This window comes from Crocodylus porosus, unplaced genomic scaffold, assembly GCF_001723895.1.
Source record: "Crocodylus porosus isolate Cpor-Errol unplaced genomic scaffold, CroPor_comp1, whole genome shotgun sequence".
Taxonomy (NCBI): Eukaryota; Metazoa; Chordata; order Crocodylia; family Crocodylidae; genus Crocodylus; species Crocodylus porosus.
The window spans coordinates 3,119,599-3,144,800 of NW_017728940.1; the positions used below are offsets into that span (position 1 = coordinate 3,119,599).

Below are 25,202 nucleotides of genomic sequence, written 5' to 3' on the forward strand. Positions count from 1 at the left end.
ATTTCAGGCCCCTGCATGTGCCGTGTAGCCCTGAAGAGCCAGGGTGCAAGGTGCTGCATGCACCCAGCGGCTTGCTGAAGCCTCGTGGCCCACGGCTCCTGCCAGCTACCCCTGGGGTGCTCTGTGCCAGCTCCACGCGCAGGGAGCTGGGTTGCGGTGGGAGTTTTGCTGATGGCAGCTTCCCACCCCGCTGTCCTGCCCGCAGGTCCAGGGAGCCAGCGCCAAGAGCTGGAGGACCTTCTCATCGCTCTTCAGCAGGGAGGACGAGCACCAGCTGCTGACGCCCGAGCCCTGCGCTGACCAGTAAGCAGAGCCCTGCCGCGCTGGAGGGGCATCTCTGGAGGCCGAGGGGCGGTGGGGTATTGGGGTGAGGGCTCCTTTCCCAGGCTTGCTGCGGTCCTGTCCTCCAGGACACGCTCCCCTCGCCCCTGCTCAGAGCCAGGCCCCTGCCACATGCTCTGTCCGGGATCTTCCTCCCCTGCGTGTGCGTGGAGAGGCTGCCCTGCCCCGACCTCACCCGCTACCCCATCCCTCGCTTCCAGCCCCCTGGCAGCCAAGCCGGCAGAGCTGCCACCGTCCGAGAGGAAGGCCTCCGGCTTCTGGGACATCTTCGCCACCAAATGGCAGCAGACCACCGTGCCGGACAAGAAGGGCGCGCAGCCCGAGTACGGCAAGCCCGTGGGTGAGGATGCCACCGGGGCGGCCAGAGAAGCCCTGAGCGACGAGGCCGCCTACGCCAGCAATGGAAGTGACCTCCGGGATGCGGAGGAGGGGCCGTTCCGCTGGGGCCTCCTGGCCAGCAAGCTGGCCGAGATGCGGAATAAAACCCCCTCCAAGAGCAACTAGGGGAGAAGGTGCAGACGATGGACAGCCCCTGCAAAGACTCCTGCAGCGCTGCCAGGGGCAGGTCTCCTCTCCCCCCTCCCAGACTGCCCCCGGGAGCTGCGGGGCTGGGACAGGACCATCCAGCATCAGGTAGCTGCTCCCCTGGCCCTGGAAATGAGAGCGGCATCGTCTCCCAGGCTCGACCACATTCCCTGCCCCGTCCTCAGCACTGTATTGGCAGCATCACCATTCGAACGAGGCACTGGGATGCCGGGGTCTCCTCCCGGCTAGGACATGGCAGCCTGCAACCCTCTTTGCAGGGGCTTTGCAAAGCAGGGAGGACGGGCACAGCAGTCACGGGCGGGAGAAACCTCTCACGGCTCGACCCTGAATGGGCAGGAGAGACCGAGAGCTCCCCCTGCTAGCGTCCCATGGTGTGGTGGGGTGGGAGACGCGGGGCCTGACCCCAGCCGGCTCCTCTCCCTGCTAATGGGGCTCTTGCTCCTGTGGGACTCTCACCTACCGAGAGACAGGGAGAGGGCACCAGGTTGTCAGAGCCAGCCCCCTTTACCAGCTGTCTCGAGTGGGTCACCCCAGAACCGAGGCCCTGGGCATACTTTAAAGACTCGTGTCGCAGGAGCTGGGCTTCACTCAGGCACCGCGCTGGAAGCGAGAGCTCCAGCGGGTGCTGATGGGTGCTGGGACCCTGCCTCTCTCCAAGGGGGATGTCCCCAGGGCCACCAGTGCCGGACAGACCCTGGGTGACTCCCCTGAGCACGACCCTGTATTTGCGCAGCTCCGAGCTCCCTCCGCGCGCCAACACCACTTGCCTTGTGCTCTGCCAGGCGGGCAGGCCGTGTCCCTGCTGCGGTGGTTGTTTAATACTGACACTGTCCTTTTGCGGTGACTTTGAGTGGCTCCGTGTCCTCTCTAGAAACGCGGCCGGGCCCACGCCCGGGGCCCTTCTTGCGCAGTGCGGGCTGGGCGTGACTCCCCGCTCTCCAGCAAAGGCACCTGCTTGTGCAGGTGGTGCTACTCGTTTAGGGCCTTGCACGCAGGTTGGCAGGGAACTCAAACCCAGGCGGGATGAGCCCCGGGCAGGGGTGGTGCAAGGCAAAAGCAAAGGCCCAGCGTCACACTGCGGGTGCCCAGCAGATGGGACCCCCAGGCTGGGCCCAGCGGAGGCATCAGTGGTTTCACGCCCCGGGAAGCTGGTCTCCTTCCCCCCGCCTGAGGCGAGCTCGGCGTTCTCAGCCTCGATCCGTGGGGAGGCAGCGGCTGCGAGCGCTAGAGCGTCCACGGAAGCTCTGGCACAGGGTCCTGCCCGCCTGGCAGACCAGGGCAGTGTGTACGACACGCTTCGGACATGCGTGGTCCCCATGCTGACTGCAGAAGGCCCCAGACCCCCAAACTCCCCTCCCCAAGCTCTGTGAAGAGGACTGTTGCAGCCCTATCTCCCTCCCACCTTGGCGTGTGCACCAGAGACAGCCACCGGCTGCCAGCACTTCCACGGTGCTGGAGGAAAGCCTAGGGTATTGCCATCATTGCCCAAATGCAGGAGGCTCTGTACGCACGAGTGGGCCTCAGCTCCTCAGATGCCAGCTGCCCCCTTCGGAAAATGCCCGCTCGTGGCTTCCGCTGGTTTTTGGTGGCGGCAGAAAATACAAAAGCGATTCGATTGCAAAGGACTCCGCAAGCCTGAGGCAGGACGGGTCGGACGCCTTGGGTTCCTCCTGGTGCGCAAATGCTGCGTAGGAGCCCGCACACCTGCTAGTGCTACTAGTGTGGTTCCCTTTTGAGGGTTTCACGTGCCCTGCTTGGCGGAGGGGGAGAAACGCTCCCGGTCCAGCCGCCTCCAGTAACGTTTGCTGGCATTTCCCAGCTCTGAAGGGTTTGGGCTGGATACGTAGTGAGGCCCATCGGTGCCTCCAAAGCTCCAGCCGGTGCTATCACGAACGCAGCCCCCAGCCACCGGGATCTCGGACGCTCTCCCGGGCTCCCTTCCACCCACCTCCTCCGCCCTGCAGCAGCTGGGGCAGATGCAGGACCTGGGCTCCCAGGCTGCTAGTGCCTGCCCCGGCTGGGGCAAGAAGGAGCTTGTTCCAGGGCTTGGTTTTCCAATTGCTTCCCAAAAACCCTGCCGATGCACCACACCACCTCCCTCTGCTTTGAGTGCTGCCATGGAAGAGGAGAGGCCCCGGGGCAGGGCCTGGAGGGGCAATCGGCTCTCCGAGGGGAGCATCCCTGGGGCCTGGCTTCTCCCAGCTGGGGGGTCTGGGAGCCCCCAAGAGGCATCAGCCTGCCTTAGGCTCTGGGTCTCCGCGGCCCCTCGTGGAGGCAGCTGCAGGACGTGGAGGAGGGGGTTGGCAAGAGCAGAGCACGTGGATGCCAAAATCAAAGGCAGCCGTTCTACCCAGCGGGGCAGGGTGGGAGCGGGAGCCACCCACACCTGGAGATGGAGGGCACAGGGCAGGGTAGGATGAGTAACTCCCCGCTCCCAGCGCTCTTGGCAGGCTCCCGGCTGCCTGGGACCTGTGCGGGCTGGTAGCAGGGAGCTCGGCTCCACCTGGCCGGGCCTGGGGAGGGCGGGGGACGAGAGCCAGGCTTGGGCCTGCCAACCAAGGGCATCCTTCCCCCAGCGCCAGGTCTCCGGAGAGGGAGGCGCTCTCCCCAGCCCGGAGCAGCGCACGCAACGCCCTTGGCCCTCAGCAGCAGCCCCGTCAGCCGGGATCGCAGGCAGCGGGACTCCAGGTGCATCTGGTTTTATTCCTGATCCAGAAAACACAGAGAAAAGCCTGGGAGGGAGGTGGCAGCTGACGGAGCCGGCTCTCAAGGGGCAGCATTGCGCCCGCTACACCCACGGATGAGGCCCCAAGTCCTGCCAGCCCCGGGCCCGGGCAGAGCTCAGCTCCAGAGAAGGTCCAAGGGCTGCACCCCAGCCTGCAGCTAGCTGTCAGGGGCAAGTAGCGGGTTTCGGCTGGGACCAGCCGCGGAGGCACCTGGCTCCCATCTCGCCTCTCTGACCCCTGCGAGCAGCACGAGACCAGCAGGTCGCCCCTGCGGGGGACGCTACACCCAGCCGGTGCCGGGGAGGGCAGCAGGGAGGAACCAGCTCACATCTCCCCCCCAGAGTCCATCTTGCCACGAGTCCACAGCCCAGTGTCCTGGGCACAGACCCAGCCAGGCCCCTGGCCCATCTCCACGCTCACACGGTGGACTCCCGGCCAGCCGCCCAGGCCCTCTGGCAGCCGTACAGCCACTTGATCACCCGGGCGTTGCGCTCCACGATGGAGACGGCGGAGCAGAGCCGCGCGCCCGGCTCCCCCCCGGCCCCGCTGCCCTGGGAGGGGGCGCCCTGGGACCCCGAGCCGGCTGAGCCCCGGCTGCCTGGGTGCAGGGAGGAGGCCACGTCCCAGCCCGCCGGCCCGAAGCGCTCTGCCCCCAGGCCCTCCACCAGGTCCCGGTCCAAGCCGCAGTAGTTGAAGAACCGCTCCTTCTCCGAGAGCGGGAGGGAGCAGCGCAGGGCCAGCGCCGGCTTGGCCCCCGGCAGGGGCTGTCCCAGGCCAGGGCTGGGCAGGGGTCTCTGGGCACAGGCTGAGGCCGGCTCCGTGGGGCTGGAGCTGCACGGGCATCTCTGGGCGCTGGGTGACGCCTGCTCCATGGGGCTGGTGCCAGGAGCAAAGAGGCTGCCTCCTGGGCTCTGCTCTCCAGCCACCTCCTTCTCCAGGGGCACCCAGACCATGGCCATCTCTTCTCCCTCCGGGGTCAGGGGCTCCTCCTCCAGGCCTCCAGAGGCGGGGGACGTGGGGGACTTGTCCCTCAGGGCCCCCTGGAGCAGCCACCGCACCAGGCCGTAGCCCTTGGCGTTCTCCTTGTTCCCCGCCGTGCAGTCCCGCTTCTGCCGGTAGATGACGAGCGAGTCGGGCCTCAGCCCACGCTTGCTGCCGCCACGCCGCGCCACGGGGGACTGCGGGGGCGCCGGGCGGCGGGGGCCCTCCCAGCTCAGCTCCACGCTCAGCTCGTTGCACTGGTGCGGGATGAGGAGGCGCCGGGGGCGAGGGGACGGCCGGGGCGTGCTGCCGCACAGCACGGGCTCCTGCCGGCTCTCGATCACCTGCTGGGTTTTGACGTACTTGGCTTTGTCGGCCTCCAGCCTCTCCACGGCGCTGGGAGAGCGGGCGCCCCTGTCCCCTTCCACCTGCCGGCGCAGGTACTCCGGCCCCCGCGTCAGCAGCCCCAGCGGGGAGAGCCCGCTGGCTGGCGACACCGGCCTCATGCCACCGGCTCCTCGGCTCTCGGGGACACGTGCCCTGACAAGGGGCAGCTGGCAGCAGGGCAGGCTCAGGGCACCATGGCAGGAGCCCAGAGCCCACCGTAAGTCCCACTGCCTTCCTCGCGAGGTGGCGGCACGGCTTGTCGACCGCCAGCCGGATCCAAGCAGTCTCCGAGTCCAGCTGGGGCAGGGAAGCACGCTGCACCCGTGTCCACGGGCTGGCAGAGCCCCCTAACCAGATCTCCGCTCCTGCCTGCAGCCGGCAAGGTCCTGTCGGGGCATGGAGCCTGGGTCCCGACAGCTCAGCTCCTCACCTGGAAGAAGAGAAGAGGGATGGGGGTTAGTGATGGGACACTCAGAGCAGCCCCTACGGGCAAGTGCCCTTCCCGGGCAAGGGGCAATGGCTGTCGGGCTCCTGGCTAGAAAAGTACCGTATTCTTTCACACGCGACACAAATCCCAGCTGCCGGACACTGGGGTGCATGTTATAAGTGAGGAAATACGGTAACTTCTGTTTTTGCCGGGGAGCTGGGGCTCCCTAGCTCCACTGTCTCCCCCCGCTGGCATGCTGCAGAAGCTGCCACTCAGTCCCTTCCTGCTGCCAGCCAGTATTTCCAAGGCAAGATCCGCTTTTCTTCATTCTGCCTTTCAAAAGCAAGGTGCGTGCCTTCTGCGGGGGCGTATCGTATGTGAGGAAATAGGGTAACTGCCTCCCAGGAGAGCCGCGAGGTTTCCGGTTCGCAGGGGAGATGCTCGCGCTGCAGCAAAGCCCCTTGCCAGGGCTCCCGGGGGTGTCTGCACCCACGGGCCCCCGCCTGCCCTGCCACGGCTCCACACGATGGCCTGAGCTGGGCACCCAGGAGCAGACCCCAGCCTGTTCTGAATTAAGAGTGGGGTCACGGCTCACGGATGCCCCCACTTCCCAGGCCGCGCTGAGCCCAGCTTTTCTGAAGCACGTCCCAGTTGCCGCTTGCTAGAAGAGCGCGGATTTTGCCAGCCAGCTTCCAGGGAAGTCCTCATGCCCGGGCTACCGGGGCACTGAAGAAAGACCCCGTTGCTACAGCCCCTTCTCCACCCCGTGAAGCTCTGGCACGAAACCCCGGCTGAGGAGGGCGAGGCGCAGCCTCAGGAAGACCAGGCGCCTGGGGGGGGGCTCGGGGCAGCGCGGAGGTGAGGAAGGAGCCACTTTCTAGACAGGCCTGAGGTGCAACCCGCCGGGGCAGGAAGAGGGAAGCGCGGTGCATCCTGCAACCCGCCTGGGCCGCGGCCGACATCCCCGGAGCAGCCGCAACAGGAAAAAATAGCGGAGTTGCCGCCTTATCTTTACAAGCCCAGCGGGGCCACGGAGGGAGGTGGCTGCCCACGGGCTGAAGGACTCCCACGGCTTCCCCTTTCCAGGCCTTGCGGATGGAGGCGGTGTAGGGCTTTACGCTTCTTGGGGCCCTTCATGCCAGATCCCCCTAAAAAGGCAGGCTGGGCGCGGCACGGGCTGGAGGGTCTGGGGGGTCCGCTCCTGGGTCCATCCCTGCCCTTTTGCTTGTGCGGGGGCAGGATGGAGGCTTCTGTGCATGGCTCATGGAGGCCTCCACGTGCTACGGCCATGTGAACCAGCCCCCTCCGGCCATCTAGGATCTAGCAGGACCAGAGAGCTGCACTCTGTGTCCTCCTGGGAAGCCCCAAAGTGGGATAGGGCATCCCATCCAAACCAGGCCTCGTCTTACCAGCAACCAACCAGGCTTGGGGAGGGTAAGGGGGAGCTTACGGTAGGTACAAGTCGAGGTCACCGCTGGCATCGTGACCCCACGGTCTTGAGAGACCCCTGGGCAGAACGAGCCTCATCACGCTCTAATTGATCACCCAGCGAGGGCGGCTGAGAACAAAGGAGGGGCCGACCCCGGGGGTTGGGGCACCGCGGGGCCGGGGCAGTAAATCAGGTGCGGATGCTGACAGGGCTGAACAGATGGTTTCCTTGAACACAAATGGCTCGGAAGAGCCCCCCAGTGCATTGGGAGCTAATGGTTAACCAGCTTTCCTGTCCCGGGTACGTCTCCCCCCAGCCCTGTGGGATATCAGTGGCCCAGCCCCGACCTCCCAGCCCCAAAGCGGAGCGATGCCCGGGAGCAGAAAGCACAGGGCAGCTGGCAGCGCGTGGGATCGGATCACCCGCCCGGCTCCGAGTCTGGCACCAGCCCCCCCGCTTCCTCCAGCCTCCCCCCAGATCAGAGCCAGCTTCCCCGTCATGAGAAAGCCCCCACGTGCCTGAGATTAACAGCTCTCCACCCCCCAGAAGGGGAGTATGGCCCAGGCACGGAAATACCCAGCTCCGGTGGGCACAGAGAGGCAAAGATCCCTGACCACCTTCCCTGAACTGCCAGCTCTCCCGGGCACAAAGGGCATTCCCAGGTAGGGACTCGCCGGGCCCGAGACGGCCTGAGTGCAAAGAAAGAGCAAGAATTAAACTCCAGCCGGGGGGGCAGGGAGTGAGTCAGTAGCGAGACCCAGCCCAGCTCTGGCCGCGATGGGACCTGCTGGGAAAACAAGCCTTTCCAGTCCCGCGTCTAGGTCTGGCTTTTTCTCAGCGCCAGTCAGAGCCGCAAACCAGCAAAGTCCCCCGAAACCCCAGTTCTTCCAGCCGCCAGGTCAGAAAAACCAGAGGGAAAAAACTCAAAGGGCAGCTCCAGCCCTCAGCCCCAAGGGGCTTGTGACCTGTGCAAAAGGACATCTGGAAATTGTATCCAGAGCAGCACTTATTTCCTCCCGCGCCCCCGTCTGCCTGCCTCGGCTGCTTGCACTCGGCCCGAGCTTGCTCTGCACATACAGCCCCTAGCGCAAAGTCCCCCGCGTCCCACTAGGGCATGGAAGAAAAGCATCCCATGAAAATTCAAGTGCAACGTCCCATGCAACTCTGTCCAGCGAAGTCTGGTTTACGGTGAGATAGCGGCTACCTCCACAACGCTGCTACAGCAAGCCGAGGCCTCTCCACGCACCACTCAAGCCACACGCGGCTCCCGCGAGCCCAGGCCGGACTGGGACGGTGCCACCCGCTCCTGGCGGGAGGCCCAGCACGCGCTCCCACCGCACGCCCAGTCGCGGCCCGGCTTCGCCAAGAGGGCCAGGCTGCACCCCGCAGAGCTGGTTCCCAGGGCCTGGACCAGGCAGCACAGCAGCGAAGCTTTCAGACCAGCTCAGCCACCCCCAGAAAACCAGCAGCCCCGGGGGGCAGCACCCATCTCGGGCCGTCGGACCTCCGTGGCACTTCCCACGGCCGCCCGGGAGGTCTGACCCCTTCGCCGTGCTCCCACGGGGCCTCCCCTCCACCAGGTCGGCTATAAAAAGCGCGGCGCGCCGAAGTCCAGGCCCGGCACTATAAATAAGCAGGTTGTGGGCAGACGGGCGCCCGCCCTGGAGGGACGGCTCCTAACCACAGGGCAGCTCCAGCCAGAGCCCCAGCAACCGGGGCCCCCCGCACGGATCCCAGCCTGCAGCGCCTGCCCCCGAGACCCGCGGCTGGAGCTGGGCAGAGGATGCACTCACCTGGTCCCAGCCGAGCGGCGCAAACCCAGCCAGCTGGGCTAGCAGCCTGATATAAGCTGCCGGGACTCTCCACCCCCAGCCACCCCTCCCTGCCACCGCAGCCTGCATTAACCCCTGCCCTTCCCCACTGCAGCAGCTGGATTAGCCCCTCGGGTGCCCACCGCTCCTTCCCCTCCATGCCCTCCTGCCATCTCTCCTGCCCTCTGCCGCTGCGGGAAGCGCCTGGCTGCACCGGCTTCTGCCCCGACCCTGCTAGCCGGCAGCTCCCGTCTCCCCCCACCTCTAGGAACAAGCCTTGCTTTGCCCGTCAAACCCAGAAACCCTTTGAGCGGGGGCCTCTTCGCGCGTACAGTGCCAGGCACGTCGCAGCTGGGTCTCTGCTGGCGTTTCTACCTGCTGCTGTCAGGCGGCGGTCACAGGCATGCACACGGGCATGGGGTCCCATCCTGCACCGGCTGAAGGGAAACCCCCTGATTCCCACCTCGGCTTGGTCTGGATGTTCCTGCCTACCCGCTGCAGTGCTCCGGGGCCGTGTGGTCACAGGGGGGCGGTTCCCGGTCCCTGCTGCTGGACGCTGCTCAGGTCAGACCTCGGGACTGGGGCCTGGCTGTTGCTTCTGGGGTCTGGCCGGCCGGCAGTCTACGCCGCAGGCACCCCATGGAGGACACAAAGGGGATGCCACAGGGCTGGTATCAGAGAAAGAGCCACGGCAGAGGCTGGTTGGGGGCCAACAGCAGCTTCCCGGCTCCTCGCCCCCCATACGGACACCCAAGCCAGACCCCACCTCCCCTCGTGCCTCCGGGAGCAAACCAGACCCCCAGACACTCCAGCCCCGAGTGCCCGTCCTGCCCCAACCCCTGCATGAGCTTCCGGTCGTGGCTAAGGATCACTGCCCGGAGCTTGTGCCAGCGCTGCCCAGGCCGGGGCGGTGCAGGGATGCAGGGACACCCCCGTCTAGACACCGGCCCCGGCGCCTCCAGCCCCCGGCAGCAGAAGGGTCGCTGGCAGGTGGCTGTGTGCTGGCCACAGGAAGGCTTGGGCCTGGCTGCTTCCTGGGGAGGTTTATAAATGGCAGGAAGCGGCAAGAGAATGTGGAGCCAGCGCCTGGGCTATATTTACCTCTGCCCTTTCCTCTGCCTGCAGGGAGGGTGATCCTGGGGGAGCCGCCCCCAAGCACCGGGGCACAGCACCTGGGACGGGCTCGGGGAGCCCAGGGCCGTTCCCAGCCCTCCGGCGACTCCGGACTTCGCCCCCTGCTTGGAGACGCCACAGAGCCCCAGGGCAGGACCCGCGTTGCACTGTCCACCCATGCCATAACACATGGACACACACTCACTGGAACACGCCTCACCACTGGCCATAACACACACACACATATACTCATTAAAACATACCCCACCACTCACCATAACACACACACACACACCCCCCTACAAGCCATAACACACATGCACACACACATTGCCTGTAACACATACTCCTACATGCCATAACACACACACTCATCATAACACACCCTACCACTCACCATAACACAGACACACACACACACACACACAAACCTACAAGCCATAACACACATCCAATAACTCTGGCTGGAACACACACACACACACACCTACATGCTATAACACACGCACACACTCACCATAACACCTCCTCATTCACCATAGCGCACACATCCTTATGTGCCATAACACACAGGCACACACTCCGCGCATGCACATGCCGTAACACGCCTTCTACCCGCCATAACACACGTGCACACACATCCCTATGTGCCATAACACACACGCACACTCACCATAACACACACATCCCTACCCACCATAACACACATCACTCACCCCACATGCACACATCCCATAACAGCCCAACTCTCCATAACACACACGTGCACACACATCCTTACGTCATAACACACACACACACGTCATCCCTACTCACCATTATACACACACACACATCCCTACTCACCAACACACACACACACACACACGTGTACAATCCCCACTCACTGCAACACACACACACACCACACACACAGACGTTCCTACTCTCTAATAGGCTCAGCCACCCTACTCACTGCAAGGTGTACACACCCATACCACTACACCTTGACATGTACAACCCCCACAGCCTGTAACACCCCCCACCCCCTCTCTTTCAGGAGCTGTCCCTACTCCCATGCTGTGTTGGGCTCGGGGTGGGGGTGTCAGTATATCCACCCACACAGGCTGTTTCCATAGAGCTCCTGGGCCTGCAGGGTGACCCACCGGACCCCCCCAGTGGTGTGGGGTGAGCACCACCGCCGGAAGCAGTCCCGCCAGCCCGCGAGCTGCGAGAGCAGGGCTGGAAGGAAAGCGCAATGGAAAGCCCAGCTTGGCTCTGGTCCCGAGCGGTTTGTTCCACCCAGCGCACGCAGCCCAGACACGGCCGCTGCCTTTTCCCAGCAGCGTCGGTTCCTTCCGGCCCAGTCACGGCGCCCCAGAGAGACCCAGTACCTGGAACTGGGCATGGGCCTGTTCCTGCCCTGGCAGAGAAGAGATTCCAGGAATCAGGCGGTCGGGTGGCCCCCACCTGGTAGCAGGGAGAGGAGGCCTGGGCCCCCCGCCCTGGGCTCCCCAGCTGCGCCTACTGCCTGAAAGGGAAGTGCCTCTGGGGCAGGCCCCATCTCAGCTCTGTTTGTACAGCACATGGCACGGCAGCCCCTGGGAAACTGTTTCATCCCCTTCCTTTCTGCTCACTTCCCCTTGCCCCCTGGAGCCCAGCTGCAGCATCTCCTGCTTCCTGGCACAAGGGCAGCCAGGCCGTCTCTGTGCCCCTTAGCAGGATCTGATGCCTGGTGGCCTGTGACAGCTGGTCCCCTGCCCCATTGCAACTGCTTCTGCAACCAGTGGCCTGCTGCAGGTGCTATGACAGTGCCAGGTGGCAGAGAAATCTGTTTGCACTGAAGAGAGACTTACCCTGGGATCACGGCGTCGTAGAGCAGCAGGGCTGGAAGGGGGCTCCAAAGGCCACATCTAGTCCAAGTCCCAGCCAGAGGCAGAACCAGCCCTGTCCAAACCAGCACAGCTAAACCCATCATCTAAATTCTCCATAAAAGTGCCATCAGCCCTAACACTGCATGAGGCATCAGACCTGACCCTGCCACAGGGGAAGCAGGGGGACTGCGACAGCCAGTGCCCTGCTTCTGTAACAGGTTGTTAACATACATTCAAGGGATCCCAAGCAGAGGCCATACCCCTCCTACAGACAAAGGCAACCTCCCCCCCACCAGTCTGTACCAATATGATCATGGGGGAAAATTCCTTCCTGACCCCAAATCTGGTGTCGGTCTGACCCTGAGCAGAGGGACAAGACCCTGTAGCCAGAACCCTCCAGTTTTGATCCCAGTTAGAGCACTGCTGCAGCCCAGATGGGATTAGATTGACTAGTAGACATGACTGTGGGTAACTTACCCTTGGATAAAGGGTACTCCTGGTTTTCTTGGCCTGGCTGGCCTTGTCCCAGCAAAGGGTTAGGTGCTGCATACCCACTCAACTTCCACATGCTGCAGCAAAGGTGTGGCATGGTCACATCCCGCAGGAGCCCCTTTTGCACCAGAACAGGTGTGCGCTAAGGGGCTGCAGTACCTGCAGCGTACCAAGAACTGGGGGACACACAGCCAGGTGAAGAAGGGCAAAGCACATGGGCCACAGCAGCCAGGGTGGATCCCAGCTGGCAGAAGAAACCCCAGGGAGCTATTGCACCCCTGAGTGCGAGGTCTGCAAGCTGGGTGCCTTCTCCCCTGCCACCCACAGCCCCATACAGCTCTCTTCTCCCCCATGGAGTGAGCAAGGGGTGGGGGGTCACGCGGGGGGAACTGCCTCCATAGCAGCCACCGTGACCTCAGCAACGTTGGGGAAGAGACAGTCACACAGGGGAGAAGAACAAAACAGCTTTGAAAATAAACATCCTTATATTTAGCCCCGCGGGCCCCTGGGCAGCGTGAGTCACCACGTACTACAGTAAGCTCATTTGCAGCCGTGGAAGCAAACCAGCTCTTCTGGGAAGAGCAGAAGTGAGTAAGGGCAGCACTGGCTCAGCCCCCATTGATCAGCTGGGGGTTGTTGCTGCTAATGCCAGGTGCTATTCTCCACCTGGGAGATGCACATGCACAGACACACACAGGATGGCTCCTGCCATTCCCATCCTGCCAGTCAGCTCGTACCAGAAACCAGCCAAGAGCCCAGAAGGATGTAACTGCAGCCTCCGGTACTGCCAGGTTAGCCCAAATCCCTCTGGCTACCCTAACACACCCCACCCCACAATGGCTGACCTGGGACCATTCCTGCTAGCAGCAGCCCAGCCAGCTCTGGTTTCCCCTAGCAGGCAGGAAAAGCACTGCCTGAGACAGAGTTCAGATGTTTCCCCTGCACTGCTAAATTAAACCCCAAAGACCTGCCTCTCTCTTCAGCAGCAGAGCAAGATACCCCGAAAAGCAGTACTTGGGGCTTCCTGCCATGGTGTAGCAAAGGCAGCATGGCTGGATGTACCGTCACCTGCAGTTCACTTGCTGAGATGTGGCCTGGGCACTGCCTGGGGGTGGGGGGAGATGCTCCAGGAAGATCATCTCCATTGAGACCACCCTCCTACCCTGGCCAGGCACTTCCCAGGGGCTGGAACCTTGTGCTTGCCCTCCTCCATGCACCCGTCCCATTAGGACTCACTTGAGGGGCTTGGTGAATCGCTCCACCAGCTGTCAAGACACCTTATAACCACAGACAAAGAAGATAATGGCCCTCCTGCCAGTGGGCACAGGGTCTCAGGAGCAGTAAACTGATCCATCTCTTGGCAAAGACCTAGACCAAGGAGATGCCTCAGCTCACCGGAAGGCAGCTGCTTCTCATGGGCAAAGCCACTGCTGGAGGTGGCCTGCAAAGCTTTTGGGTGATGGCAGCACCAGCCTCCATCTCCCTCCCAGCACACAGTCCAAGCCACTCCGATGGCTACACAACTGAGTGTCCCCAGCCCCTGCTCTCAGAGCTGGTTTCTCACACTGGGTGTTTTCCTTCAGTCCCCAGCTCCAGGAGTCCTGAGATCACATGAGAACCTTGTATCTCCTCCCCTTGCCCCCCCAAGGTAACATTCTCAGGGTGTGCGGGACAACACTGAGTCGAAAGGTTCAAAAACAAATCAGAAGCCAAGACGGACTCTTAAGAGGTGCTGTTTCCGGAGCGGTTGGGAGAGGAGAGACATGACTTAGTGCCTGGGATTAGTGTCATTGATCCATATAACCCCTGCCTCACCCCCCACAGCCAAAGCGTCTTGGAACTGAGAAGGATAAAGGGTGGAAGAGCCACCACCGTCCCCAGGGGACAGGCCATGCAGTTCTAATCAATCCCAGATGAGCAGGCAGGAAGAGCTTTGAAAGGCAACACTCCACACGTGGGGGAGAGGAACTGAGGACTTCCGTATCCAATCGAGACTGCAGGGAAAGAAGAGATGGCCGGAGAATGGAATTTGGTGCAGACAGCCAGGCTCACGCAAGAAGGGACCGTTAATGACTGTAAGGAATGAGAGCAGCAGCCATCCATCTCCATGCCTTCAGCGCTGGAAACCAAGCAGGATGTTAGGACTCCTCTGGATGAAAACCACCCACAGACTTGACTTTTTCCTGTTGGTGATTTAAAATGTGACAGCTGGAAAGTTTCTTTACCTGGCCAGCTAGCAACTATAGCAGAGCACAAGCTAATTTGCTTTAAAGGCTTGTGCCTGCAAGAGAGATTTTAATTGACATTTTTGAAGAATCATGGAGACGGGCTGGAAGGGACCCCTGGAAGTCACTGAATCCATCCCCCTGCCTGAGGCAGGATCATCCCTATCCAAACCATCCTGCACAGGTCCATAACAAACCTCTTCGTAAAACTCTGGTCAACCCCGACCCAACACAAAGCATCACACCCTGGAAATGCAGCCCTAGGGAATCCAGGCTGAAAGGCATGTGATTCAGGTCAGAGCAATGTGCTGTACCAGCAGCAATGAGTTGCTAGCAAAATCCAGGCCTGTAATTAATTCCCCACTTGTGCTGGATGGGAGATGCTACCATGTAAGCACATCTGGGGTATTTTTACCCCCCCCCCCATGTCTTCAAAGCCTACTTTGAGCAGGGCCAGATGGCAGGTAAGAAAAACTTCTGAGTGTCCCACATAGCCTCTGCTGGAGAACTCCACATCTAATGGCCCTGACATAAGGAAGGGCTTGACTGCTGCAGGAAGAAAAGAGGTACTAGGCCCAGGGGCTAGGAGGAAAGAAGCAACATAGCCCACAGCTGCTGCAGAGGCAGGGTAGGACTTGCAAGGTACAAGCAATGGGGAGCTCTCCAGCACCCTACCTGCTGCACGACGGAACAACTCCAAGCCGTTTGCCAGCTCCTTAGCCAGGGTCTTGCAGGGCTTCAGAGCACTCGGATGCCCCAGCGATCAGGTATGGAATAGATCTGACTGAAAACAGGATAACCAGCCACACACCCACCTGCTTCTAGGTGAAATGTTTGCTGTTGCTTTCTTTTCTGTTCAGAGTGATCAGGGCCTATGCACATGCTGGGCTCACCAGAAGACAGCTGGTGCATCCGACCTGGCGATTCCTAGGTTTGGATAGGTCCTGGTGTTACCCAAGGGGTGCTCCAGGTGAAGACCTGAGAGCCTTTGGCACTTTGGGCAGGGGGAGGATGGATCTGCTCCATGAAAGGATTGAGGTGAGAGGTGCTCTGAATCTCAAAGAGGCATGCAATCAATTGTACACAGCATCTCACACTGGAAAAAAGTGCTCCTGTCCCCTGTGGGGACAGGGGAAGGGACATAGCCTGGCTTTACAAAGCACCTGCAGTAGCAACTAGTGATGGGAAACTCTCTTCCAGGGTCGAAAGTGAAACCTGTTGGATGGGTGACAGTGGAGCTCTCTCTGGACAGGGGCCATGTTGATAAGCCATCACAGCAGCTGGGAGCAGCCTGCACTGGCAGTGGGAGCAGAGAGCTCACATGGGCTATGCTATTGCCCTGAAAGCAGTACTTCCATGTCCAGGGGAGTCCTGAGAAAGCACAGTTCAGCTTCCTAAAAACACAGAGACCTCTCAGCAGCCAGTTGCAGTTACAACACGCCATCTCGTGGCCACGCTCCCCGGAACAACCGCAAGCTCTGGCTCACAGCCAGGGGTTAGCTGAGCTGGCACAGCTATGTTATGATTAATATAGTCCTTATACAGTTACCTTCTGTTTGGGTTGGGCAAGCAGCTTAAGAATCAGTCCAGGGCACTGCATCTTAATGGTCGACTAGGGTGTGAGACCAGGCTTTTGTTTGCAGAGCTGCTACTGGCCTGCACGTCAGCTCCAAGGTACTTCAACTCTCCAGGCCTCAGTTTCTCCATCTGTAAAAAAAGGGACTTGCAAAACTGCCCTCTTATCCAATACATGCACAAACCAGATGCAGAGCTTTGTAAGAGCATGGCATTATGATTCTCTCATTCTTTAAGTACTTGCTATAGTATGTCAGGTACACAGAGGCACTTTGCAGCTGACAGATGTGTAATAAATCCCTCTTCCTTACCTAGAAGGACTCAAGAATAACGAGCACTTTGCATAACCGCACAGCTGAAAAGGAAATGAGAAACAGCAGCAGTGGGTGCTCAGTGCCATCTCCTGCAAGTGGTTGGGCCTTGTTAATAATGATTTATACTTAAAAGCCAGTAGCTTGCTGACTTTAAGATGGCGCCTTTGGATTCTAATGGCAGCTTATTATTTTCTTCCCTCTTCTGACTTTGCAGTTCAAAACATTTAAACCAGGACCAACTGCGTGAAGAATCACTGCTATCTAGCAGAAAAGAAAAACAGTACAAAAGTCACCTATCTACTGCCCTTCTCCAGACTGCACAGGTTCAGCTGGACCTTGCACTAACAGCCAATCCCTGTGAAAGAAAAAGGATATATATAAACAAGTGTCTCCTTTAAACAGAGAGCACTAGTCCAAGGGGCGGGTGAAGTCGCTGTAGGTTTCCTCAGTGCTATCTTAGCCACAAAGCAACATCTGTCATTACGCTGCAATTTCAGCGAGAGCACTGATTGGCTGGCACGCAGCGGAAGACACTGTTTAAATGAATACAGAACAAACAAAATAAAAAACAAGTCAAGTTCACAGCCCCTGCCCTGAAGAGCAGTGCCACCCAGCCAAGCCCTGCCTAGTAAAGCCATATAAGCAAGATAGAGTCAGATCTTCACACACTGCAGTAGGCGTCATGTTATTTGATCAAACCCGTGCCCTTCAGTAGGCCTAATTGGTGGGCTATGTTTCATCCTACAGATTACCTGGTTCTAAAACACCAACTCATATTTTTATATTATACATGAATATAGTTTGAAACATGCAGGTTTATCCCGTCATTTACATGTAGCTTAACTCTCCCTTCAGCTTAGCAATATTCCAAAGTTTACTTTTTTTTAAATAAAAAAGGGATTTTGATACGGCTTTTCCCTAAAAAAAAAAAAAATAATAAAATAACTTCTTTTAAATGAAAAGTAACACCTTATTCCCCTTTTATAATTACCTTGGCTAACAGATTCAGCAGTGGAGGACTGACACCACCTGTATCACTATTATTTAGCTAAAATAATGGCAAAGTCATGGATAATACTCCTAGAACTCTGTGCTGGATACAAATGGTATTTCTCTGCATGTAGCAGCTGCGGTGTCAGATGCACTTCTCCTTAGTGCTTCCAGCTGCCTCCTGCATGAAGGATAGGGCTACAAGAGGACATTTCTGAGGGAGGTGATGAGTTGCACACACCAAACACACTGGCATCTTCTGGATTAAATCTCACTATCCCAATACACCGCACAAATAACTGTCCCTGTGTGTTCAGCACAAAGCTGCATGTTGTTCACTTGTCCCAACGAGATGCAAAACTCGCAAGAGAGTTTTGGCCTGTCTACAGCTAGGAACTCTTCAAAAGTTTTGGCCTGCTAGCTCTTCAAAAGTAAGAAGTCTAGTAGTGTTGGTAACAAGATACAGAGTAGACCCGAGCTAGGAACAGAGCCCAGGGCGGAAGAAACCGAAAAGCTGTCACCAGCCCACTGTTTCAGTGATGCACACAAAAAGCACATTAGCAGTCTTGGTCCAATTTAGTGACATCAAAACTTGCCCAAAAGAACATCACAACTTAGATCCTTGTTAATGGCCTCAGCTGAGGCTGCCTGAACATGGATCATCTCAAGTTGTGAAAAAGCAAGTTCTTTATTTTCAAGGCAATTCAGTCCCTGTTCTCTGTCAAGCGTGTAGCAACCTGATGAAAAACTGATAGAAAAATGTGAATGGTTGCCCGTCTCTGACTTCCCTCTTCTGTAGGAGGAATCTAGCATCTACCACAAGCACTGATGTCATTCAAGGAAAATAGACTAAGAAACTTACATGCCATTTGATTGTCATTTTTCAACGAGCAAGTTACCAGAAGGCAAACAGGCCTCTCTGGAGCACAGGTGATAGCTTATCTACACAGCAAATTGGCACCGACTAGAAAGAAAAAATGCCTCTTCAGTCTCTGAAAGTGTCATTGAAATTCAGATTTTATTTCAAAACAGTCATGAACTTAATAAATTACACAATCATTTCCCCTTTTATAAATTCTTCATAAAATATATTTTACAATTTTTAAAAGAAAAAAAGTTCTGAAAGTCCGTTTGCTTTCTGAAGTGCTGATGACTATCTTGACCTTTGTGTCATGCTGGTGAATTTTGTAGCTGCTACAAGAGCTTGAGTTAAAGGTTTTACAGAGATCAAAAAAAACCCCCAAAAAACCCTCGAGCAAAAAATCAGAACAAGAAACACAGATCAAGGACTATCATTCAGTGCTAACCAACGAGACACTCAGCTTCACAACATCAAGACTAAGCACCAAGGGAGGGTTTTCAGTAGCCCCCACCCTTTAAAGTGGCAATCAGTGCAAAGAAACACTTTGGGAAATCAACATCACTGTGCGATTCGTTACCTCCCTCACTTTCCATTAGTTTCTGCACTGCAGGTAAGCAGCAGGTTCGGCATTTATCCTTTAAATCTCTTCTGAGTATCAAATTGATTTTCAAAGCGCTTTGAAGGGAAGTGCTAAGTATTATTATTCCAAAACAGACTAATATTTTAGAGTAGGTTAGGGAGAAGACCATCAATTCCTGCTTTTTTGGTATCTTTAAAAATCTCTCAGTATTTATTGTTCCATGATTCTTACCTTACCATCAAAAGCGACTGTTACATGCCGAGATGTTACTAAAACCAGAACGCTGGCACAGACACTCAGGGTTTCTCCTTAAAGTAGCACCTTGTCTCCAAAAACAAGCTGGGGCTTCAAGTGGACTAATTCAGGTGGAAAATGTTCAAGTGAATGGGTCACCACTTTTAAAGGTTTCTTAAAATCATGATTACTACTTGTGCCCATGTTTAACTTCAGTCCTACCTTTTCCTATAAGTTCCATGCAGGGGATAAGTGGCACTGGTAAGAGCTTGCCCAAGACAACCCTGAGCCATTTCCTCAGTTGGTGTAACTCCACAGAACACCATTTAGGACTAAGCCATTTACACCAAGTGAAGTTTTAGATGAGCCCTAGGACAGAGCATTGTGCCTTGAAAAACATTATCTTGTGCTTCTCTAGCATCATTAGATATCTTGAAAAGAGACACTGAAAATATCTTTGGAAAGGAAACCATTTTCCACTTGAAAACTACAGATGCTAGGGTCACTTGACCAAGAGGGGATCAAGTCAGTCAAAAAAAATCCAAAGTTCCTAGAGCCCTGCTCTATCCATTAGGGGATATGAGGCCAACATCTGGATTCTAACAAATATCTAGGCATTTAGCAAAATGACCCCTTGCTCTGCTCTGCACCCCCTTTCCCTATTATCTCTGGAGGGACAAATCACACTTTTCTTTATTTGTACCAATTGTTTACTTTCTTCCATTTCATTTATCAGGGAAAGTAAACACTGTATAGGGGCAGTTTCACTTGCTGGGTTTCACGCAGCAGCACCAGGGCCCCACCTCTGAGTTGCCAACATTGCAAGGGAATGTTTAAAACTAAACAAGAAGTCATTTGCAGTGGAAAACCTTCTCGAATTTGCAAACCTGGTGTTGTACAACCGTGTTTAAAGCCTAAATGTTGGCCCTAGGATCTGTCAATATCTCCCTGCAAGGTATTCTTCCAGTGCTATTTTGTAAAGTTTTACCTACTCATTGCAGGACTTTTTTGGATAACAGAATAAAAATTCAGGTCTTATCCACCAATTATCAGCTTAGAGGAAACAAATCGGATGATTCACAGGGCTGGTCAGCGTTCACGATACTGCCAAGTAATTCAAGGCTACCCTAAAACATTAGGAAGTCTGGGAAAATTCCCCATTAACATATGAAATCGATCAGTTTTTGCAAACATAGGGATAAAAAGGCTTGTTAGTTCAATGGGTTGTGTCCTACCATCCAGGACAAAGAACAAAACCAAGTCGTAAGGAACAAAACACTACCTCTCCTATGCAGCAGAGCAATCCAAAGGTCGGTCAGAGTTTTCCACACAAAAGATTTGATTGAAGCTGCAACGTCTCATTCGTACATTGAGTATTGAGATCTCACCCATATTATAAAATGGAGGTGTTCAACACTGAAGACAATAATCCCTTTATCGCCACAACACTAACCAGTGAAGACATTGCATCAATGCCAAGGATAGGAAAGGGCTAGCTACAAATGGTATCAGCTAGATCAGAGTAACAGGAAAGATTGTGTTTCAGCAGATTATGAAGAACCTTAAAGCGATTTCAGCTGCTGGAGTCTGCTGTTAGGTATCTACATTTTCACAAATGAAGGTCACCCTCCTGTAAGTGCTCTAGGCTGTAGGGATGTATAAATACAAGGGTGCAGTCATGTTAAGGAACTGTAGCTTAACTGATTAATAGAGTGCTCTTACCTAAAAGAAAGCAAAAACTGAATGATTAATGATCTAAGCAACATGCTAGCACGATTGCATACATTTGTAATTTGACTCCCTCGGCTGCAACCTTACTAGGTCGTGCTAAGCTTAAAGACATCACAGCACCTTTGAATTTGCTGATCCCTTTAAATTGCATTTGTTGTTGTTGAAAAAGTCAAGTTTTAGGCCCTTTTCTTTTTCCAAATGATAATAGGCTATAAAAATAAAAATGTAAAAATTCATCTGGCAAGTATGTATGGAGGAATGCTTATCATTTATTTCCCTCACTGAGTTTAATCGGCAGATCCCAATCATCCAAACCCACACCAAATAATTTAAACAGAAGTGGCATTTTCTCTGTATGGAATGCAACATGCACACACTCAGTCACTCACATATACATAAATATATACATAGATTTACTTTACGAAGCCCAAGGATTTGCACTGCCAGCATGCAAACCTCCTCGTTCACGGGAGTTCCTAATACTGCGATACGAAACTGGAATGTCTGAAATATTCCATAACGTATTTCTGGAAAGCAAAAGAAGCGCAACTCTCGGGCCTCTTTGTGGACAGCTTACATGAATTATCTTGACACCTACGCTTGGGTAGAATACCTTGGGAATATACATATAAATGTATTTATAATGAGATGGCCAACTCAAGTTTAGTTTAATTCATGGGGAAAAAAGAAGAAAAAAAAAAAAAAAATCAGTTTGGTTGAAATTAAACCCTGAAGTGCTGAGTTTAGTTTTGTTTCGTTTTCTTATCCTTTTTTTTTTTTCAACGCCAAAAAAAAGGTGCAACAATGTTAAAAAAAAAAAAGATATTAAAAAAAAAAAAGCAGCAGCTGTGTGGAGAGATGAGCTTTCCAGAGGTCACGTGTCCCAACTGCTGTCTTTAAAAGCAATTTTGACTAATCGGAGTTCTAGCTCGAAAGCATCAGGGCGGTCCTGTGGGTTGGCAGCCAGCATTTCCTTAATCAGCTGTTTCATGCGAGCATTCATAGATTTCTTCTTCACAGGGATGAGCAGTTCCATTTTGGGGTTTTCTAGAAGTGCCTCCCCAACCGGCACAATCTCTGTCCCCTGCTTCACATAGCTCCCCAGGAGTTCCTTCTTCGTTTCCGTGTCAATGAAGGTGATCCTTTCCAACATTGCCCAGATTATAATCCCCAGAGCAAAGATGTCTGCTTTGGCAGTGTAGTGTCCTTCCCAGACTTCTGGTGCCATGTAGAAGTCAGTCCCGCATGCAGTTGAAAGAAAACATTTATTTACGTTGACTGGCTCTTCAGGGTTCTGCCCCGAAGCTGAACATACCTTACTTAATCCAAAATCAGCCACTTTGAGAGTGGGTTCCAAATCGCTAGCATCCATCCTGCTCTGTGATATTAGTATATTGTCAGGTTTGAGATCGCGATGGATAATCTGATTTTTGTGCAGGAAAGCCAGAGCACTGCTCAGCTGAAGCATGAAACTAGTGTTGGTTTTACGACTGGGCTTTCGGGACAGCAAATACTCATTCATATCCCCTCCGTCACAGAAATCCATGACGAACCAAAGGTAGTAGGCGCTTCTGGGATCAAAGACTATTTCTCCTTTTAGCGAGGTCTCTACCAGCTGCAGAGGAAGACATATTTCAAATCTCATCAGCGCATATGCACTAAATTCTCTCTTACTTATTTCACATACGTTTAAGCTTAAATTGAAATCCCAATCACCTGCTCACTCCAATGTTTAAAAGTCCTATTGTTTTTTTGCCTGTGGGGTATATTGAGCTCAAGCCCCAACTAAGAGCCCAGATAACACTATTTTGAAAGATGCATGAGTGGCTATGAACATTCCCATCTGTTTCAGCCAGGCTGTGTTCCACCCACTGCTTAACTAGTCCCACCCTTTCCGCTAACAACTTTCACGAAAACACATATTTCACCAAGAAGGGTTCATCTGTCCTCAGCTTATGAAACCTACTGCCCACACCACCTGCAAAAATAAACTGTAACATACTCTCTGCTAACTCCAAGTGCTCATATACATGAGGTAAGCAGCTATAAATTAATGGACTCCTACTTCTACTCTTTTCAAGGGATCGCTATCAACTTAATGTTTTCCAGGACACATGGAACCAATACCTTTGACAATTTCCAGTAATCAAGTCAAAGGAAAAAACTTACGACATAAGCCATTAGTTTTGTTAACCATGGTTACACCTTTGCCTCTTCCATTTGTATATGAGGTGACTCTCAGTGCAATCTAGAAACTAAGCATTTCAGTGATTTGTGGAAGTCATGTATGGGTTTACAATCACGTGAATTTTATTTAGAGGAAGGATACTTTATTCTTTCAAAGATGAAGGTGTGTGCTAACACAGCCTCTGAAAAAAGCTTTCTGAAACAAAAAGATAAGCTCTCCACCTAAAGATTAAGTGCACAGAAATTTGAGCATGTCACTGATGGCACAGCTGTGTTCAAGACAGAGCTGCAGGACAATGACTGACCACAACATCCAAACACTGTGCAAGTCATATATTTATCCTTTACACACAGCTCATGACAGTGAACCGATGCACTGTGGCACTGGCAAGGGATCTCCCTCAAGCCATGCATGGAAGCAAGACACTCATTTTCCTTCCACACAGTCCTAGCAAATCATCAGAGGATTTAACACTTTGGTTTAACTTTCATCCCAGAATCTTGCTGTCCTGCCTGACACCAGCAACACACACACAAAGTTTTAGCTTCACTGACTTTCACTTACATCAGCTGAGGATCTGCCCCCAAAGCATTCCTTCAGAAAGCAATCCCCTTCCTTCCCTTAAATACTGCAGCTGTCCAGTTCTGCAATGGCATAAGATGTTTATTTCCCCATTTTAGCATGTTAGCATAGTTACCCGAGACTCTTTAGAAGTCTAGTTACATGACATTTACTTCCATGTTTGTAAGGTCTTTAGAGTAGGAACTATTAGGTGAAGTGTTTGATCAGTCCCTTTTGATCTTGTCCTTTGCAGAATCTAGGGCAAAGATGATTGCTATGATGAACTCAAAACAAGAATCATCTCGTCCCTAGGTCTGCACAGCACCTAGCACAAGGGGGCCTAAATCCCCACAGAGAGCTATTATAAAAGTATTTAGTGAAGAGGCTCCTAATTGCATGCAAAAATGACAGAAAAAGGTGCTTGACTGATATATCCAACTATGTCAACACAGATTCCAATTGTTAGAAGTCACTACATTGTATTAACATGAAGGCATAGGACGCAAAGTAAATGCTTGGAAAGAAAAACATTCTGCTCCCACTGTGAAGGGTGATCCTTACACACAAATATCAATTGACTCTCTTGTCTAATTCCTTACTGTTGTCTTTTATATCCTCAACACCTTTTCTTTTTTCCTTATAATACACTTAAGGCTCTAAGCATAAAATAAAAAGTGTTGGCTCCTTTGCACTCTAATAGTGGGATTTCTGAGGAATGGTTTCCTAAGCAAAGATGGTTACTCCCTTTGGCAAGGGTAGCTGGAGTTCAGAAACCCAGAACCACATCTTAAGTGTTCACAGCAGCTCTAATTGTGAATGGACATTTTTTTTTTTAACCCAGAACGTGCAGGAATCAGTATCTGGTTTGCGTTCATTTGGAGCTCATTCCCATAAATCATTAGAAGACTACGCAATTTTGCTGTGTGGGTTCATAAAGTTTGTTGGAACCGCATGCCTATAACTCTGAAATCTAGGGGATTTTGTTTAATAAACACATCACAGGCAAACATATAAAGAACTGCTGGCATCATTACATTGCCAGCCTCGCTCTCCCAGCTAAGTGCATCTATAAACAATACACACTCATTATAAACTCCCAAAGCACCATGAGAAAAGTTCATTAGATGAGCGTGTTCTCTTTAATAAGCTAGTCAATTTGCTGCATCATAAGGAAAAAATGGTTTTCGCTGTTGGAACTGAAAGCAGCTCATTGCTATGATGTGCGTGTCCTGGATAAAGCAAGGAGAAGAAAGCGATTTCTACCTTTCCACCTCTTTTCCTCCCAGCTGCATGCACACACAAATAGCTCCCATCATCCTTGCAGCTTGACATACCTGTAAATAAAGGGAGGAACTGGATCCATGGGACATCTTCTGCACCATACCATCTTTCTGTAAGATGCACTCCTCCAGGTGAATGACATTTGGATGCTGACTCTTGATGCTGCTAAGTGCCCAGAACTCACGTAGAGCTAGTTCCACATTCTCTGGAGCATGGCACCGAATCTTTTTCACCGCAACCCGTGCAGAGGTCTTCCTGACGACTGCTTCATATACCACACCATAACTGCCACGACCAACCTCCCGTATTAGGTCGTACTTTGGCTGACTACTCACCATCTTCAATGTCAAGGATTCTGGAGGGGGAGGGGAAACAAGAACAAGGCAAGATTAAGAAATGTGTGAATACAGACTGATCAACATTTTCACTCCGTATCATTTAGTTAAGTAGCATTAAGTCAATCCCTGAGCTTAAAAACCATCAGCACTTTTATTCACCACAAACAAGACATTCAGATGTCACTAATAAAGGACCTCAAATCCCGCTTGGTAAAA

The 25,202-nt window shown here is 54.2% G+C and overlaps 3 protein-coding genes across 3 annotated transcripts in view; 1 reads left to right on the forward strand and 2 right to left on the reverse strand.

Moving 5' to 3' along the window:
• Positions 1-172: 172 nt before the first annotated feature.
• On the forward strand, positions 173-1,725 carry LOC109318542 (testis development-related protein-like; the record flags this gene model as incomplete). Its single annotated transcript, XM_019547866.1, has 2 exons — positions 173-303; positions 543-1,725. Coding segments are annotated over 2 exons (435 nt in total), but the record flags the coding sequence as incomplete, so codon positions are not given.
• A 1,846-nt stretch (positions 1,726-3,571) lies between these two features.
• FAM110D (family with sequence similarity 110 member D) lies at positions 3,572-5,297 on the reverse strand. Its single transcript, XM_019548013.1, has one exon. It carries the CDS (start codon positions 5,099-5,101, stop codon positions 4,031-4,033), a length of 1,071 nt encoding a protein of 356 aa, XP_019403558.1. The 5' UTR covers positions 5,102-5,297; the 3' UTR covers positions 3,572-4,030.
• A 12,913-nt stretch (positions 5,298-18,210) lies between these two features.
• PDIK1L (PDLIM1 interacting kinase 1 like) overlaps positions 18,211-25,202 on the reverse strand; it is an 8,816-nt gene continuing 1,824 nt past the window's right edge. The window contains exons 2-3 of the mRNA XM_019548014.1: positions 24,702-25,003; positions 18,211-22,233 (exon numbers count right to left, since the gene is read on the reverse strand). Coding sequence (XP_019403559.1) covers positions 21,493-22,233; positions 24,702-24,986 — 1,026 coding nt within the window. The 5' untranslated portion in view covers positions 24,987-25,003 and the 3' untranslated portion in view covers positions 18,211-21,492. The remainder of the gene's footprint in view (positions 22,234-24,701; positions 25,004-25,202) is intronic.